Source organism: Dendrobates tinctorius, unplaced genomic scaffold, assembly GCF_039654945.1.
Source record: "Dendrobates tinctorius isolate UK_male_01 unplaced genomic scaffold, ASM3965494v1 ptg000065l, whole genome shotgun sequence".
Classification (NCBI taxonomy): domain Eukaryota; kingdom Metazoa; phylum Chordata; class Amphibia; order Anura; family Dendrobatidae; genus Dendrobates; species Dendrobates tinctorius.
In genome coordinates, this window is record NW_027361733.1 from 29284083 (window position 1) to 29304089 (window position 20007).

The 20007-nt window shown below is 40.4% G+C and overlaps 1 protein-coding gene across 1 annotated transcript in view; it reads left to right on the plus strand.

The window, feature by feature from the left end:
* The window catches only part of OPRL1 (opioid related nociceptin receptor 1), a 166870-nt gene extending 157252 nt beyond the window's left edge, over positions 1-9618 (plus strand). Inside the window, exon 4 of the mRNA XM_073580864.1 lies at positions 8171-9618. Coding sequence (XP_073436965.1) covers positions 8171-8694 — 524 coding nt within the window. The 3' untranslated portion in view covers positions 8695-9618. The remainder of the gene's footprint in view (positions 1-8170) is intronic.
* The last annotated feature ends 10389 nt before the right edge of the window (positions 9619-20007 follow it).

Consider the following 20007-nt stretch of genomic DNA (forward strand, 5'->3'; position numbering starts at 1 on the left):
CGAGCACATTAATGTACCTACACTATCAGTGTCCTGTGCATATTTATTAGGTTGCTGTTAAGTCATCTTTTGAAGAAAATATCGGTGGCAGTCTTTAAATTTAGACCGAGACTAATTACCAGACTGAAAAGGTCCATTGTACCTGAATTTAAATTAGCACTACACGTAAGAAATGGCACCATGAATATCTATAGCATCTCCAAAGAGAATTTGTGAACTAGTTGGGAGTTTATCCTCTTTTGCAGGAAGTAGAAAAGCATAGCTATTCTATAGCAAACCTAGGGAGACAATAAATACAGTGCCTTGCGAAAGTTTTCAGCCCCCTGGTACTTTTCAATCTTTTCCCATATATCATGCTTCAAACATAAAGATACCAAATGTAAATTTTTGATGAAGAATCAACAAGTGGGACACAATTGTAAAGTTGAACGAAATTTATTGGTTATTTTAAATTTTTGTGGAAATTCAAAAACTGAAAAGTGGGGCGTGCAATATTATTCGGCTCCTTTAACTTAATACTTTGTTGCGCCACCTTTTGCTGCGATTACAGCTGCAAGTCGCTTGGGGTTTGTCTCTATCAGTTTTGTACATTGAGAGACTGAAATTCTTGCCCATTCTTCCTTGGCAAACACCTCGAGCTCAGTGAGGTTTGATGGAGATTGTTTGTGAACAGCAGTTTTCAGCTCTTTCCACAGATTCTCGATTGGATTCAGGACTGGACTTTAACGTGGCCATTCTAATACCTGGATATGTTTATTTGTGAACCATTCCATTGTAGATTTTGCTTTATGTTTGGGATCAATGTCTTGTTGGAAGACAAATCTCCGTCCCAGTCTCAAGTCTTTTGCAGACTCCAACAGGTTTTCTTCAAGAATGGTCCTGTATTTGGCTCCATCCATCTTCCCATCAATTTTAACCATCTTCCCTGTCCCTGCTGAAGAAAAGTAGGCCCAAACCATGATGCTGCCACCACCATGTTTGACAGTGGGGATGGTGTGTTCAGGGTGATGAGCTGTGTTGCCTTTATGCCAAACACATAATTTGGTATTGTTGCCAAAAAGTTCGATTTTAGTTTCATCTGACCAGAGCACCTTCTTCCACATGTTTGGTGTGTCTCCCAGGTGGCTTGTTGCAAACTTTAAACAACACTTTTTATGGTTATCTTTGAGAAATGGCTTTCTTCTTGACACTCTTCCATAAAGGCCAGATTTGTGCAGTGTACGAATGATTATTGTCCTATGGACAGACTGTCCCACTTCAGCTGTAGATCTCTGCAGTTCATCCAGAGTGATCATGGGCCTCTTGGCTGCATCTCTGATCAGTCTTCTCCTTGTTTGAGATGAAAGTTTAGAGGGACGGCCAGGTCTTGGTAGTTTTACAGTGGTATGATACTCCTTCCATTTCAATATCAATCAATCAATCAAATTTATTATCGCCAAGTACATATTACATATATACAAGGAATTCTTTGTGGCAAAGAGGCAACATAATATATAACAACAGATACAACAAGTAACATCTAACAAGACAGATACAGTATATAGTCTACAAATGACGATTTAATTGTTGAACAGAGAGTGGATAGAAGCTGTTCATATGGCGGTTGGTGCTGCATTTGGGGACTCTGAAGCGACGTCCTGAAGGGAGTAGTTGGAATGAGGAGTGTCCCGGGTGAGAGGGATCGGATGAAATTTTCAATGCGTGGGATCGAATACTCTTATCATAAAGATCCTGGATTTTAGGCAGGGGGGAACCTATAATTCTCTCTGCTGTTCTGAAAGTCCTTTGTAAGCGGAGTTTGTCATGCGCAGTGGCTCCCCCATACCAGACTATCAGAGAGGAACAAATCACAGATCTGATGACAGCATTAAAGAATAAGATCAGCAGATTCTTAGACAAACCATATCTTTTCAGCTGATGCAGGAAGAACATCCTTTGTTGTGCTTTTCTTATAACAGCATCCACATTTTTCCCCCATTTAAGATCATGAGAGATGATAACACCAAGGAATTTGGTCTCTGTGACTCTAAGAACCACTTCGTCATGGATGTAGATTGGAAGTATCTCATGTTGATCTTTCCTAAAATCCACAACCATCTCAGCAGTTTTTTTAGTGTTGAGTACAAGATTATTGGCTTTACACCAGTCACATATTCTTTTCACCTCACTCCGATACAAGTCTTCAGCATTTCCCCTGATGAGACCAATCAGTGTCATATCATCGGCAAATTTCAAGATTTTTACTGAGTCTGCTGAAGAGATGCAATCATTCGTATAGAGAGAAAACAGTAACGGGGACAAAACACACCCCTGAGGTGCCCCGATGTTTGTGACCAAGATATGATCGCTTGCACAGTGCTTGCACAGTGTTTAAAGTTTTGTAAATTATTTTGTATCCAAATCCGGCTTTAAACTTCTCCCCAACAGTATCACGGACCTGCCTGTTGTGTTCCTTGGGCTTCATAATGCTCTCTGTGCTTCAAACAGAACCCTGAGACTATCACAGAGCAGGTGCATTTATACGGAGACTTGATTATTCACAGGTGGATTATATTTATCATCATTAGTCATTTAGGACAACATTGGATCATTCAGAGATCCACAATGAACTTCTGGAGTGAGTTTGCTGCACTGAAAGTAATGGAGCCAAATAATATTGCACGCCCCACTCTTCAGTTTTTGCATTTCCACAAAAATTTAAAATAACCAATAAATTTCGTTCAACTTCACAATTGTGTTCCACTTGCTGTTGATTCTTCACCAAAAATCTACATTTGGTATCTTTATGTTTGAAGCATGATATGTGGGAAATGGTTGGAAAGTTCCAGGGGGCCGAATACTTTGACAAGGCACTGTATATTTTAAATGGAATCTGTCAGTAGGATCAACCCTAAAATGTCTATATGAGCATGTAGGTCATAGGAAGCTGAATAAAATGATACCTTGATATCTGCCAAGATCTGAATTTGAGCATGTGCCGGACCCCCTGGCCATTTTCCCGGAGGCCACTGCATCGCAGCACTGGCTCTGCAGGAGCCTCGGGCTTTCACGAAATGTTGGCGGAGCCCCGCCACCCCACAGAGCACCACCGCCGCCCCACAGAGGAGCACCACTGCCGCACCAGCCTGGGAAGGGAGGCTGCATTACCCTGCAGCGTTGGGCCGGGATCGAAGCCATAGTATTTGTAAGTATATTCCGACCATAAGATGCACCACCATTTTCCCCAAAAAATTTTGTGGAAAAAAGTGTGTCTTATAGTCCGAAAAATACGGTATCACATGGTCATAAGTTTTCAGACCCTTTGCTCAGTATTAAGTAGAAGCAACCTTTTGAGCTTGTACAGCCATGAGTCTTCTTGGGAATGATGCAACAAGTTTTTCATACCTGGATTTGGGTATCCTCTGCCATTCTTCCTTGAAGATCCTCTCCAGTTCTGTCAGGTTGGATGCTGAACGTTGGTGCACAGCCATGTTCAAGTCTTTCTAGAGATGCTCAATTGGGTTTAGGTTCTGAAGCCACTCTTTTGTTATTTTAGCTGTGTGCTTAGGGTCATTGTCTTGTTGGAAGGTGAACCTTCGGCCAAGTCTGAGGTCCAGAGCACTCTGAAAGAGGTTTTCATCCAGGATATCACTGTACTTGACAGCATTCGTGTTTCCTTCAATTGCAACTAGTCATCCTGTCCCTGCAGCTGAAAAACACCCCATATCATGATGCTGCCACCACCATGTTTAACTGTTGGGATTGTATTGGGCAGGTTATGAGCAGTGTCTGGTTTTCTCCCCACATATCGCTTAGAATTATCACCAAAAGCTCTATCTTCATCTCATTAGACTAGAGAATCTTATTTCTCATAGTCTGGGAGTCCTTCATGTGTTTTTTAGCAAACTCTATGCGGGCTTTCATATGTCTTGCACTGAGGAGAGGCTTTTGTCGGGCCACTCTGCCATAAAGGCCCAGCTGGTAGAGGGCTGCAGTGATAGTTGACTTTGTGGACCTTTCTCCTCTCTCCCTTCTGCATCTCTGGACCTCAGTCACAGTGATTTTGGGGCTCTTCTTTACCTCTCTCACCAAGGTTCGTCTCCCACGATTGCTCAGTTTGGCTGGATGGCCAGGTCTAGGAAGACTTATGGTTGTCCCAAACTTCTAACATTTAAGGATTATGGAGGCTACTGTGCTCTTAGGAACCTTGAATAATGCAGAAATTCTTTTGTAACCTTGGCCAGATCTGTGCCTTGCCACAATTCTGTCTCTGATCTCCTTGGCCAGATCCTTTGACCTCATGATTCTCATTTGGTCTGACATGCACTGTGAGGTCTTATATAGACAGGTGCGTACCTTTACAAATCAAGTCCTATCAGTTTAATTAAACATAGCTGGATTCAAATGAAGGAGTAGAACCATCTTAAGGAGGATCACAATCACAAGGAAATGGCCAGCATGTGACTTAAATATGAGTGTCTGAGCAAAGGGTCTGAATACTTATTACCATGTGATATTTCAGTTTTTTTTAAATAAATTTGCAAAAATTTCTGGGTTTTTTTCAGTCAAGATGAGGTGCAGAGTTTACATTAAGAGAAAAAAATTAAGTTTGTTTCATTGCAGCTATTTGGTAAATTCAAAAAAGAGTGAAAAATGTAAGGGGGTCTGAATTTTTTCCGCACCCACTGTAGATCTCCCTGAGAATCTGCCTCCAGAGATTATTTTAAATTAAGCGAGAGACATGTAATGAGTTACAGTCTGCTCTCCTGATCTACATGTGTCACATGGGTAATGCCCCCTTCATTTAAAATAAGCTCTGGGGGCAGATACTCAGATTCTCTTTAAGGATTTAGAAGTGTTTTTATTTATTTTTTATTTTGCACTGCTCTTAATACTATATGTATTTGTTGATGCTGTTAAAGATCCTTGTGTAGATATCTCATTACTGGGATTTTTTTTTCTCCCATCGTTGTACTTCCTTTTTTAGCTTTGATTTTTGCTGGTTTATACAAACAAAGACATCAGGTGGTAATAAAAGCATCTTGCCTGCAATCGCACTGCCGGATCTGGGCAAGAGGTGGGGGAAAGACAACAGTCTCTGGGGAAATAAGATCTTATTAAGCCGGTATCATTGTAGAGTCCTCTCCCTGCTGTGATCAACACAACACATACAGAGGACCAAGATGAGAAGCCGATAAAATCCATCGTTCACTGCCGCTTGAAGAGCAAATGCTTCTTTTATACAAGTAAATTGCCCGGGCAGAACAAGCCCTGCCAAACATGTTCCTATGCTTACTATTTTTCCAGCTGTCGGTGACAGTCGCCTCCTGCTTTCTTAGTGCTGACTTTATTTTCACATTCTCAAAGGGTTTTACATTCTGCTAACAGGTAGTGTTATTAAAGTTATATTTCACAAGCCTAAGTCAGTAGCTTTGCCTTTTGAGAGAAAAAATGAAATAAGTGAAGATTAATCACCTTGGAATTAGTGTCTCGATTTAGCTGCCTGTGATGTGCATTTGGCTATTGGCAGATGAGTCGCCAAGTGAGGAACCGGCTTCCAAAGTAATTTACATTCACTGATGAGTTCAAATAAGGATGGCGTGGGTCTTTCTGAAGGATTTAGTCTTTTAAAAGTGTTTAGTATTTTATATTTGGTGGAATAGGGTTAAAGAAGAGCATATCTGCCTTTAAAGGGGTTGTCCAGCCTTGGGCTGTGTGCACGCTGCAAGTATGTGAGTTGCATACTTCTGGCCACATTCCAACTAAACTGTGTCCGTCATCACTTATTACACTTGCTTTCCGCGTGGCCATGGCCATCACACAATGGCTAAGTGAAATAGTACAGTTTATGAAAAAATGAAATTTATAAATACATACAACACAATAAGAAACATACAAGATATCAATAGACGTTAGTATATCAAAAAGCTGTCATTAATAGCTATATACCGACAATAAGAAGAAACCTGTATTATACTTAAAGGGAATCTGTCACCTCATTTTTGGCCTATGAGATGCGGCCACCGCCATCAAGGCTTATCTTACAGCATTCTGTAATGCTGTAGATAAGCCCCTGATGTAATCTGAAAGATAAGAAAAACGAGTTAGATTATACTCAACCGGGGATCCGGTCCGGTCCGATGGGTGTCGCGGTCCGGTCCAGCGCCTCCCATCTTCTAGCGATGATGTCCTCCTCCTTACTTCTACCGCGGCTCCTGCGCAGGCGTATTATATCCGCCCTATTGAGGGCAGAGTAAAGTACTGCAGCGCGCAGGCGCCGGACCTCTCTGACCTTTCGCGGTGCCTGCACATTGTAGGACTCTGCTCTGCCCTCAATAGGGCAGATATAGTACGCCTGCACAGGAGGACGTCATCGCTAGAAGATGGGAGGCGCCAGACCGGACCGCGACATCCATTGGACCGGACTCCTGGGTGAGTATAATCTAACTAGTTTTTCTTATCTTTCAGATTACATCGGGGGCTTATCTACAGCAATACAGAATGCTGTAGACAAGCCCCTGATGGCGGCGGCTGCATCTCATATCGGAAAAATGAGGTGACAGATTCCCTTTAACCTCCATATTTGAGAGACCCCTGTACTGCAGACCCAGTTTGACATGAGAGTAGTCTTGGCATCTTGACGTTTCATGTGGACTCAACTCTTCTTTGTCTAAAGTATTATACCCCCCGAACCCACGTTCCCCTGATAACTAGGTAGCAATGTGGCCTGAAGTTGAGCATTCCCTGGTACCTCCCTTACCAACAGCTAAATCCAAGCTGAAACTAAAAATATTTAAGTGGTACTGAACCATTAAAGTAAACCTTTCCTATACTGAATCCTTCAAAGCTCCTTAGGGGCACCCATACACATTAGAATAAAATTGAGGAAAATTAATGATTTCAACCAAAACAATTGTTCATCGTCAGATAAAAACTAAGGAATTAGTCATCATTTGACACCGTAATCACAGATGATCATTGTTTAAAATGAAATCAGCTGTGTTAAATTCTTTGGCCTGCAAAAGTTCATTCCCAGAATGATTCGTTCCCTCATCACTCGATCTCACTGAACATGAATTGCAAGGTTGAATGACAATAACAGGTAATATCGACTGAAATGTATGTGACTGTGTCAGACTTATGATCAGGTCTTTCGACCAGTAACACCTTTTAATCTAATGTGTGTAGGACACTTAAGACCTATAATTTTCTATAACTTTGTATGTAACCCCCTTCTCATGTACAGCACCATGGAATTAATGGCGCTATATAAATAAATAATAATAATAATAATAGGACCAAGCCACAAACTGCAGAAGAAGAAGAAACAAGTCCTTTCTCCAACCTTTCCTTTGATTAGGGCATTGAATACAAGACGTCTGATATAGACTAATATAGTGATATATTTGCACCCATTGAATAACTCTGTGTCGGTCATGAATTAGTAGATTTCAACCTTCAACTGGGCCATTGATGACAAATGAGAGCTCATGAGTTTTTTCTATAGCACTTTTGAGTACGATGGTAGGAGATGAACCTCCGCTGTGCTCCCCAATGGCACATCAGATTTTCATTTGTTGTGCTCCCCTATTCCCCAGCTGAGAACATTGCACAAATACCCTGTCTGTCCTGCAGACCGTTTCCTTTCAGGCCAAACCTTTCAGTGATGTAATTTTCCTTCTCTTATTCTTTTTTTTCCCATTGTAAAACATCAATATTTCATTGGATAATGCGATTATAAGTGAAGGACATAATCACTTGTGGTCAAATAGGTGAGACCTAATTTTTAAGATAGAAGCAACCACGGTAATGGTTTTACTATGATGTTGTGGAATAATTGAGGTCTAATTCATTTCTAGACCAGGTTTACTTACAATGTGGAGGATTAGGTAATCATCCTCCAGTCACAAGTCACAGAGATGGCTGAAAATATACAGGTATGGGGGGGAAGACACAGAAACTGCAATAACAGTAGAAATCAATAGGTATAAACTGATGTAATATTTCTAAGGCAGAAAATTACAGAGATACGCTGGATACATTGTGTTTGTGCGTCAGAGGACGATTGAACCTGTAATTTTCCCGTGCCCATTGTGTGTGAATTATTTGCAATTTGCATGTAACTAGGCAGTTTTATCGCTCTGCATACTCTGGCATGTCTTCTATAACACTGTGTCTTCTTTCCCTACAGATATTGAGTGCATGGTGCAGCTTCCTGATCCAGAACATTATTGGGAACCAGTCTTTGGTACTTGCGTTTTCCTTTTTTCTTTTGTAATACCTGTCCTGATCATCACCATCTGCTACAGTTTGATGATCAGAAGGTTGAAAAAAGTCAGAGTCTTGTCTGGGTCAAGAGAGAAGGACCGGAACCTTCGTCGGATTACAAGGCTGGTCCTGGTGGTTGTAGCTGTGTTCATTATCTGTTGGACCCCCATTCAAATTTATGTGCTGGTGCAGAGCCTTGGAGCTAAGCCCAACAGTGATGTCAAGGTGGCCATACTTCATTTTTGCATTGCTTTAGGCTATATCAACAGCAGTCTCAACCCTGTTCTCTATGCCTTCTTAGATGAAAACTTTAAAGCGTGCTTCAAGAAATTCTGCTTTCCCTCGGCTTTTCGTACCGAGTTGCAAATGTCCAACCGCATGTGCAGCATTGCCAAAGATGTTGCCTACGCCTGCAAGAACTCAGATGGACCGAATAATCCGGCATGACTAGGCATGGAACTGCCCATGTTGGGCGGGGAAGCAGACCAAGTGGGGACTAATCCACAAGCAGAACTAACACAAATCACTGCTTTGTGACCAAGATGATGGAGGTGTACTGCAAAAACACCTCCGTTTGGATGCAATTCAGATTTACAATGGAAATACAGTGGAAATCCATTGGTTATTTAATATAGGACTGGTCAACTTCTCATGAGAGCAGAGGAGAGACATTTCAACTAGGGTTCTGCCGACTTAACTCTCACTATTGTAGAGACAAAAAATGAGGACAATATCTTCTTCAGCAGATCTTCACCCTCCCTGTTGATATGAATATACTCTAACACTCTTTAACTATATAGGCTGTACAAGAATCAAAGATTTTTTAAGAGTCCTAAGTTAATTTGCTCCAGAGGAGCAGAAATCACCTTTTGGGGATTTGTTCCCCTCCACCTTGCATGTGTACAGCTTATAATTTCCTTATCTGTGAATGTGTACATATATTGTTATGTATTACAATTATATATTGCACATGCACCCGGTATATTGTCTGAAACTGGAAGATATTAATTTTGAGATAAATGACCAGAACCATAATGGTCTTATGTCCTACCACAGTTGTTCCTCCATGCAGATGGAATTCTCTTCCAGAATTGTCTCATTAAACTCATACAGACACCTAAAAATCAACTATGAATGTGTTCTGGACAGAAAATCAAGCTACATCCATGAAGTATCTTTATCATCATTCAGAAGCTTCAATTTTGAAGACAACAGAGACATGGGTTCATCTTTGTGGTCAATGTTCTGTATGACGTTCCTCAAATTGGTGGCATTGCATCTTGCTAAGTGTAATTTCTCTTAAAATGTTTAGACTGATCGAAATTTGGAACTCCCTATATCAAGTTGTTCATTCTGATGTTTCTCAAACCCGTAATTAAAAAAAAAACGATCATGTCAACAAGGCACAACTTTTTGCAAGACTGGACAAGTTGCATTCGCACAATTGTAAGATCAAACCATTTTTTTCACTAAAACACACAATCCAGACTAAAAAGTCTGTTACATCCTTTTTCAGACTCGCAGGTGATATTCTCTATAGATACTGGGTAGGTCTTCACCCTTTTATCCATCCACCTCAGAGTTACACTCGTGCAGCCTTAACTGTTGTTCCTAGTGTTGCCCTTACTTAAAGCCTTTCTGATTTGTATATAGACACTGTTACATGTATATACTCTATCTAAACATACATTATATATATGTATATATAATGTATCCTATATATTTGAAGCCTCAAAAAGATAAGCCTATCATCACTGGGGATTTGCTGAACTTTGCTCCAGCCTGCAAGGAATCATAAAAAAATAAAAAGAAAGACATTTCTGTAGCCAAAGGCAAATGGTGACTATGAGAGTTATAACTTTATATAAGTTTCTGGAAGCAACCCATGTATAGAGCTTCTCAAATGGGCCACGTTGGCAGCCTACGTGAACAAACCATCAAATGAAAAAGAGTGTCCTTTGGACAGAAGGACAGAGAAGTAGTTGACTTTTTAATTGTGCCCGTGATAATTTTTTCTGTGCCCTACAAGATGCTGAATGGACCAGGATCCAATGCCCACTGAGAGTATATACTGAGAGTATGTATTCCTTGATCAGTGATGCTCAAACTACAGATGATTATAAGCTCTGTTGGTCCTCAGAAGGTGTGGAGATATAGGACGTTTTACTACTTAGGACTTCTACCTCTTCTGGCCTTGGTAAAGAGAGCTGTATGATCAGGAGCATAGACAAAAGAAGTGGGTTTGTAGTGTTTAAGTGCTACTTGCAGACCTCAGTTTTAATGTTGGTTTGATGATTTTGGTGTGTATGATGGAGGCCTTGAAAATATTTATTAGGATTGTATAATTTATTATGGAATATTATGGGTTATGGATATGCTAAATTGGAAACGAATGGAGTGCCATGTCCTAACTAGTTAAGAGTGAACTTCCCCTCTGGCAGTAACCATTTTATGTTCACTGCTCCTAAGTAAAGAAACTGAACTTTAATCTTCCATAGTTTCCAAGTAGAACAATAAAATACCAGAATCCTGTCTACTTTTACCGACCATAGATCTAGCTATAGTCTTTGACTAAAGATGGCCCTACCAGTTTAAAATATTCTCGTCTGAACATCATATACTTTGAAGCATGTGGATTACCCACCTGACTTCCAGTGGGATGAGATATCCTATAATCAGAGATTTAGCTATAGATATCCAATGCCTCAAAGTGACTATGATTGGGGTCATTAAAATATGGAGTTAAACTGCATTAAAGGGAATCTCCCAGCAGAATTTCACTGTCAAACTATTTATATGTGCACGTATCTCTTTCAAAGACAAGTCCAGCGATACCTTTACATAGTCAGTTCGTTTCTCCACTAATGAGGAGTCAGTATTTGGATTGATATGCAAATTACACGGAAGAACTATGCTAGATCTGAAGCCTCTGTCACTCCGGCTCTATTCTACACCTAGTGCCGCCTTCTCTTGCTTAACCAACAGCTCCTTTGTTTGAAGTCAAACAGCACAGAGGCTGTTAATCAAGCAGAAGGAGGCGGTGCTGGGAAAAGAATAGAGCTGAAGTGATAGAGGCTTCAGATCTACCATAGTTCTTCAGCCTCACTTGCTTGTCAATTCATACCCTGATTTCTCAGTAAGAGTGATGGACTGTCCATCTAAAGTTATTGCTGAACTTGTCTTTGAAGAGTTACATGCGCATATACAGTAAATAGTTTGGGGGGTGAAATGCTGCTGACAGATTCCTTTTAAAGTTTACCCATAGAAGAATATTATTGGCATTTGGCTTTAGCCAAGGCATAAATCTTTTATTGGACCCAACTTCAAATTATACCACGGGCAGTGGGTGTTTTCTATGACTGAGTAAGCAGCCAAAGTGTAGGTGTAGGCTGCAACATGTAGGTGTTTAGGACAAAGAGGGATACACATAATCAATAGTAACTGATCCTCTAGAACTTTTTTGCCTTCGTATAAGATCATGTGCCACTTTCTGAACCCTGGATCGCACCGAGCAGTGGCTTTGTACAACTTACAGCCTTCATATTTTATGTTCATCTGTTGTAAAAGTGCAGTGTGGGGAACTTTAGAAATGACACAAAAGTAATATATTTTGGTATGACAAGATGGGGAACAGTGCAATCTGCTTGCAGGAGTGCCTTATTGCTAAGTATATTGTAATTTTAGCCTTGTTTTTGTCTGGAAAGTGGTATGGACTTGTTTATTGAACGGCTCCTGTGTGGATGTCTCTCAGTGGTCGGCATTGGATCTTAACGGTTTCACCTTTTTCGTAAAACTCCCACCTCCTGTACAGATTTCCTCTGCTTGCTCCAATGTTTTTTGTGACCTTAACATGCTGCTTTGCGGGATGCAGGTTCATGTCCCACATATTTTTGTGTAGCAGAACGACTCATTGAATGTCTGCCTGGAACGCGGCCAGTTCTGGGCTCCCTCAATCACCTATACAGAAATGCTTTTGTCTTCACTGACTTTGTGCTTAATTTTGCAGCAAGATTTATCTGACGCTATGAGACAATAATTGGGAAAGCCAATTGATTTACCCATGGAATGTATTGTGAACTAGAGTACCTCGAGACCCTCCAAACACTAAAGAGGAAGACATTCCCTGACGGCAAGAGGAGTTGCCTATATGTTTAAAGAGCAACCCCAGTCAGATAATAAAATTCTCCATATGAGCTCTGTAGCTCCATGTTCTGCTCTATACAGGGGTTAGTATTATTGTAGTAGTTATATTATTGTCCACCGGGGCAGTATTATAGTTATTATCTTCTTGTCTATATGCCGTAGAATTCTTGCAGTTGCATTCTTGTGCACAAGGGGCACTCATCAACTTATTCAATTTGAAATGTGGCAGCTACTTTTGTGAGCCAGTTTTATGCTCAGAACTGTTGTCACATAGTTTTCCCTCTTTTTCTTTTGTGGGCGAGGGTGTGTGACAGGGAGCACTGAAAAACTTTCCCAAGAGTAAAAAGAATATGAAATCTAGTGCCTTGATGGGTCCAACATTCAGAAAAACTGACAGTAAGTTAACATATTTGATTGATATCCAGGATTAGAAAATTAATTCTGATTTGAATTGTTCTTTAATGCACATATAAGGAAAATATGGAATGGTCGCTATAAACAGGTAAATCTGTTCGATATTTTACACACCTCCATTAGAAGCCACGTTACTGAATTGTTGGGATGTTTTCCAATTATTATTCCGAATGTATCATAATTTTGCTGCTTTTATTGGTCGAGATAATATTTGTACTGTAATTCTCTGTTCACTGTATATATCTATGATAGTAGTTAAACCTTAAAGAGAAACTGCTCCAAAAAATTGAGTAAAATACATTGTAAAAATCGCAGAGCTCCCCTGATTCTGCAGCTCTTTTCCATTTTGTGATGCGTCGCTCCATTGCAGAGATATTCACATTTGTTGCTTTTGGAAAGGAATATGTGAAATCTATGCTTGTAGTTCAACTGTATCTTCACAGTCTTCTCTGGGGGCGTGCACTTTCACCCTCTCTCGCAGACTTGTCAATAACAGCTCATCAGCATCTGACATTGGTAGGTCATCTGATTGGTAACGTCTGGGAGGTGTGAGGCTGCACACCCCCTTATAAGACCTTGACAATGCCCAGATGGACTGCAATAAGAGATTTCACATACCGTGTTCCAGAAGAAACAAATGTGATTATCTCTGCAATGGAGCAACGCAGCGCAAAACTGAAAAAAGTGGCAGAATCAGAGACGCTCAGGGAATTTTACACAATATTTATCTCAAGATTTTGGAGAAAGTGGCAGGTCCTCTTTAAATATGATGTAGGTGAACAGTGAATGGACTGTGATTGGTTCCCTGCTCAGTGATATAGTCATGCTGTGATTAATGTTTCTATAAGCATGGCTGCATAATCAAAGAAAAGTATATCAATCATACCCTTTATTGGTGTGATAGCTGTTATATTTGCACACTCTATCTAGAGCGTTGGTCTCTAATGTGACTCCCAGCATTCAGTGACAGATTTTAAATAATTTGTAAGCTTTGCAGTTTTCCAATTGGAGCTTGCCCGCATAGGCATGAAGTTAAATTCTAAAATGTTGTCTGCCTGCAGTCATCACTAGTGGGAGCTTAAGATCTTACTGCATACAGTGTTCTTATTAAAGTCAATGAATAAAAAGTATGCAGGAAGCTACTGAGCGCCCCCTAATGGGGACTGTAGGCTTTTGACTTTGAAGATCGGAATTAGAAAATTTGATGCCAAATCAGCATAAAATACATTTAGGAATAAACCAACACAAAATCTTGGGCATGTGAAAAAATAGTATACAAGGGTAGATATTCACTTCTCCTGCCATTTTAATTGAAATCTCTCCATGGTTGAACCATTTAACGATACATCTGATCTACTCCTCCTGCCTGCCTGTTCAACATGACAGGGTCACTTTAATTTCTAGATTAAAAATAAAAGCCGCAAAAAAACCCAAAAACCTGCTTTGCATTCAGGAAGCCAACACTTAAAGGACTAAAAGCGGCCTCGCTGTTTGTCAAGGTCATTGTCTAAACCATAGTGCCTATAAGACGCTGCCTCTACGGAATAATTACGCTTCATTTATCAAGAACATGTATCAAGCTAATATTATGCAGAACAAATGAATGCAATTATCCTGTTTTCTCGTTAATAGAATTACCGATGGTTCATGTGTAAAATACTCAGAAGCCATTAATCTTTTCAGCGCGTTCACTCGCCCCCCACCTCCATCTTTGCTGCTTCCTCTCTCATTTTTCGCAAGCGTTAAACAGATTATTCTACGCAGTGAAATCCTACGTCTAGACTGGCACAGCTAGGCAGCGGAACCTTCTCACCTCCATCCTCCCTGACAGATTCAAAACCTTTCCGTAAAGTATAGGCTTTAAGCCTTTAACAGAACGTGTTGCAAGACCTGATAATCCTTTTAGTTGAAAATAAGTGGTGACAAATTTAATCAAGGAAGTTAAGCCAAAATCGGAAATTCTTCCTCGGGAAACTCACCAACAATTTCAGTATGCCTTCCCCCTCCCCGCAATTATCAAATGAAGATGTTTTCTGCAGCTGTAGGCCAATGCTGAGGACACAGACACTGTCCTCACACACTTTAATCATCAAGATAGGACTGCTGCACACAGAATGGCATGAAAGTCACAGAAGGTGTGCAAATGTAGCAAGGAAAGATGTGGGGGTCATACAAGAATTTATAGGGGTTTTCTGTAAGTGAAAGATTGATGGCCCAGCTGGTAGGACTAATATCAACCTCGAGGCCTCTGTTTTGGAGGGGTAGTGCCAGGAGCATTACTATAGTAGGTGCAGGGGTTGCAATCACACCCGGGTCCTGGAAGCTACGGGTCTCCAAATGTCCCTTTGCCTCATACGAAAAGACTATTATTATTAAAGACCTGAGCTAGTTGTGGGGGCCCCATTATAGATTTTGCATTGTGGGACAAAAGCTTCAAGTTACACCACTTGGCAATGCAAGTGCATGATCACCACTTTATTCACTTTCTATGAGACTGATGAAGATAGTTTTTCCCTCTTTTGAGGAAACAATCCCTTTGAAGTTCAGCACTCATGTCAAGCGCCTTTTTAGAAGAAGCATCCCGAAAGAGCTCACCTAACTCAGAGATTTTGAACAGGTGGAGGGTTGGGCAATGCACATTTTCAGAAAAGGATTTAATTAAAATCTAGCTGGCAGTAATTACTGTCATATAATTGTATCAACTTTATTTGGCAGGTATCTGTGGTTGATAATATATAAGGGGATGAGCCCTACAGCAAAAATAAGTATTAGTTACTTTTAAGGAACTGATTGACAATCCCCCAGATCCCCAACCATCCATGACATGTTCTTGTGCCCCTCTTCCAGTTACATGACCTAAATGGCTATCTGCCACTTTGCAAACATTTTTCTTAAGGCCTCTTTCACACTTCAGTTTTTTGCATCAGTTATAATCCGCCAAAAAGGCGGACAAGCGGATCCGTTGTTAACTGATGTGAACGGATGGCACAGGATCCGTTTTCAGACGGATCCTGAAAATGAAGAAATTTAAAGGAATCGCTGGCCGGGAAAAGGAGAGAGAGAGAGAGAGAGAATTTTTTTATTTTTGTCCGGCACCCAGAAAGAATTTTGGGTTAAATGAGTGTCTGGAGGATCCGCCAGAGAAAAAAACGTTACAAGCTCCGTTCTGAAATCTTTGAGGATGGTGACGGACAGCAACTTTTGGCGGATCCTCACAAAAAACGGATGCAACGGACAGCAATCCGTCACAATCCGCCATTAATGCAAGTCAATGGGAAAAAAACGGATCCTCAAAAAAAATTGAGGATCCGTTTTTTTTCAAAACCTGGCGGATTGTGACTGATTGTAAAAAACGGAAGTGTGAAAGAGGCCTAAGGTGCCCATTGTGAGAAGACAAAAAAAAAGGATAAAAAAGAGGATATTCACCTATGGATGAAACTGTTCTTAAACTAATACATATGAAAGTTAATTCTTCAACAATTAGCAAAAGCATTGAATTTGTATTGTTACAGTAGGTGTGGAGGCACCCTCTTCTGTGCAGAGAGATCTTTCTGCATGATATTTTTGTCATTTTAAGAATGGCTACATCTGTAAAGAATGGCACCTCTCCTCCGCACTGGGTACTATGTCCTGGTGTGTGGAATCTTATGTTATCAACATCTGGTGAGGAGACTCACGGGTTCACTGCAGCCATGGGAGCGGATCCACTGCAGCCTTCACTTTCTTTCCACTCTGCCTTCTGCCCCTTGGCACATTGAGAGAATGTTTGAAGGTGGTGTGCAACCTCTTTAAGTACATTTTCCACTTTCATTACAGCATTGGTAAAGATCACATTCTAGTTCAGGTTTTAATCAATTTCTGAGGGCAAAAGAGCAGCTGCTTTGGATCCTCCATTGCACACAATGACCACCCCTATGAATTCAGCTACCACAAGTAACACAATATATGGTTACAAATAAAGGGTTGTCTAACATAAAAATATATATTATTTAGGAATGAATGGTTGTAGTCCCGCGAATCCAGTAGAGACTGTCTGCTCTACTCGAACGATCACCATGACCGCTGCAGCCTGTGATTGGTTGCGGCAGTCATGTAACTAGAAGAGTGCGTCATCGGAGAAATGTCCAATGAAGTGCTCTTCTAGTCACTCGACATGCCACAGACTGCAGCGGTCCTGGTGAGTTCCAAGTGACAGACATGGCTTCCGGTACAAAGCTGATCTCCATTCACAAGGGGCTTGAAAAGGTAGGTAAAAAGCATAAATAAGGTAGTAATAAAAAGTATTGAAAAAAAGTTTATTTAAAAAAAAAATTTATTTTACCATCTACCTTGGTGTCTTCTTTTAACGCGAATAGGTAGAAGGTAGACATCACCCCCCACAACCCCAACATTATATCGTCTGGCCACATGCTACCTTTATAACAAGCTCTGGTTAGAGGAGACGGATTCAGAATCCCAGGAGCAGAACGTAGGAGATGAACCAGATAATGGTAGTCCTGTTAATTAAAGTCGGAAACTGCACGCTGACTCTCAGATAGAATCTTCTCATTGCCCCTCCACACCTTGGACTTATTAGTTTGCTCTGATCAACCACTTACATAGATACCCACTGCCTATAACTATCCTTGTCAAGAGTCCTTGCGTTCATTTCCTCTCTGCAGTAGAGCTCTGCGCCCATGTGTGCACTCGTCTGTAGGACAAGACTCGGGTATAATAATGTGTTACCGTTATTATGGATTATAAAAGTCTTACTGCTTGGGTTGGGCAGGTTATTACATTTTCAATTTTTTTTCATGTCCCTGCAAGTTTTTTAGGATAGGTGTTGGAGAACTAAATGGCCAGAGACATTCTTGACTGTACACACCATTTTTCTGTGACATATAAATAGTTTGAACATGGTATCCACATACACGACCACATTTCTTACACTGTTGCAATACATAAAAAATGAAGAAAAATAAAAAAAAAAGCTAAAAATCTTGTGTAGAAATATCCTTTCATTTGTGCGCACAGCTCCTGTGTAGATCTATGTGTGTCCATGGTTACAGACTTCAAATCCATCCTTGTATGATCCTGTATTCGTACTGACTTATATCTGTTTCATTGCGCACTAGCAAATATATGGCGTGTTAGTAAGACTAAGGAAAGCCACTCACAGATATATTGTGGCCATTACAGCTGCAATTCCCTATTTGACCGAGAGTTTAGTGGCCCAAACTAATAGCATTTTATATGTCGATTATGCTGTTAGTTTGGGTCACAAGACCTCTGTCAGGCCAGGAATTGCAGTTGTACGAAAAACGAAGAAATATGGCCACAATACAGTTTTGCAAACGTTCACTTAAAAGGTTTCACTGCTGCCTTTTCCACATCGGGAGGTGGAGGCGCTAATAATTTTGGAACAACAAGTGCCAGACAAATCTTGTGCACAGTTAGCAAATATCTTGAACAAGACAAGTGCACGTTACTTACCGGTTGTGCCTGATGTGGATGTGAGAGGCGCCAGAAAGACCCTTTAAGAGACAGAAGAGCAAGTTATTGCAGGACCAGACTACATACTGTTTGTTTGATGTCTGTTTCCATGGGGAAATAGATCTGCAAAGAAGCTGTAGACATAAATCGCAAGAAACTACAGTACTTTGCAGCACTTTTTTTTTACACACTTGTATAAAAATTTTGCAAAGTAAGTCTGTGATCAAAAAAATAGGACTGTTAATACTTTATTGTTATCAATTAACAAAAGGCAAAGTGAATGAATAAAAGAGGAATCTAAAACACATCAATATTTGGTGTGACTGCCCTTTCCCTCCATCAATTCTTCTAGGTACACTTGTCACTTACACACAGTTTGTACAGAATCTCAGCATAGAGGTTGTTCAAAACATCTTGGAGAACTAACCACAGATCTCACTTGTGCAAACCCTTCTGTCTCTTCATGTAATCCCAGACAGACTGCATAATGTGAGATCAGGGCTCTGTGGGGCCGTATCATCACTTACAGGATTCCTTGTTCTTCCTTACTCTGAAAATAGATCTTAATAACATTGGATGTAGATTTGGGGTCGTTTTCACGCGGCTGAATAAATTTTCTGCCAATTAGATACCTTCCTGATGGTATGCCATGATGGATAAGTATCTTCCTGTATTTCTTAGTATTGAGATCACCATTAATGCTGACCAAATCCTCAAATCCATTCGCTGAAATGCAACCCTAAACTTGCAAGGAGCAGGAGCCTCCACCATGCTTCACTGTTCCTGCAGACACTCATTATCGTCCTGATCTCCAGCTTTTCGGTTAACAAACTGCCTTTAGTTACAGCCAGATACTTCACATTTTGATTCCTCAGTCCAGTGAACCTTCTGACATTTTTCTTCACCCCAGTTACTATATTATCAGTCATAGTTGAGTCACTTGGCCTTGTTTCCAAATCGAATGTATGTTTTGTACCACAATTCTTCTATGAGGACCACTTCTGGCCAGACTTGTCACTTCCAACTGCTGCCACTTCTGAAACTATAAACCTTTAACACTTCCATTTATAAAAGCATTCTCACTTTGCAGCATATGTTCCACACCTGCCTAAAACCTTTGAACAGTCCTGTATTTGCTTCATTTTTTTCTTTTAAGATCTGCTATAGACACTTTTTTTTGTCATTTTGGTTCACAAGAGTCTACATTCCCATTTTGGAATATCTGTACCCGACGGAAACAGATCATGTCCCTAGTGCTTTAAATTATTTCTTATATGAAGAGGATGATGTTACTTAAAGAGGAGAATGTCTTTGTAACTCAGCATCCGTGTATGAATCCAATTGAAGAAAATATGTAGTCAGATATTTAGGGTCGGGGGCGGTAAAAATCTTTGTAGGTACGGTATTATCACTTTACATTGAAAGTTTGCACCTTAAAACTTGCAGACCTAAAATATGTAAAAAAAAAAAATAAAAAAAAAATTAGCCACGGGGGCATCTTTAAAAGAAAAATGCACCAATTATCCTGATCAGAGTTTGGTCCAAGGGTTACCGTATCTATTTTTCCTCAAGTGTGGTCTGACTTTTTCACAGTCCCATTGAATTGCGTTTCTGATTTTCATCCGATCTTTACATCAAAATCAGACCTGTCCTAGCAATTTTCCACAAAAAAGAATAGAACTCGGATCTTAGTGCACGTGTCCAGTCCATCTGGAACAACCCTACATTAAA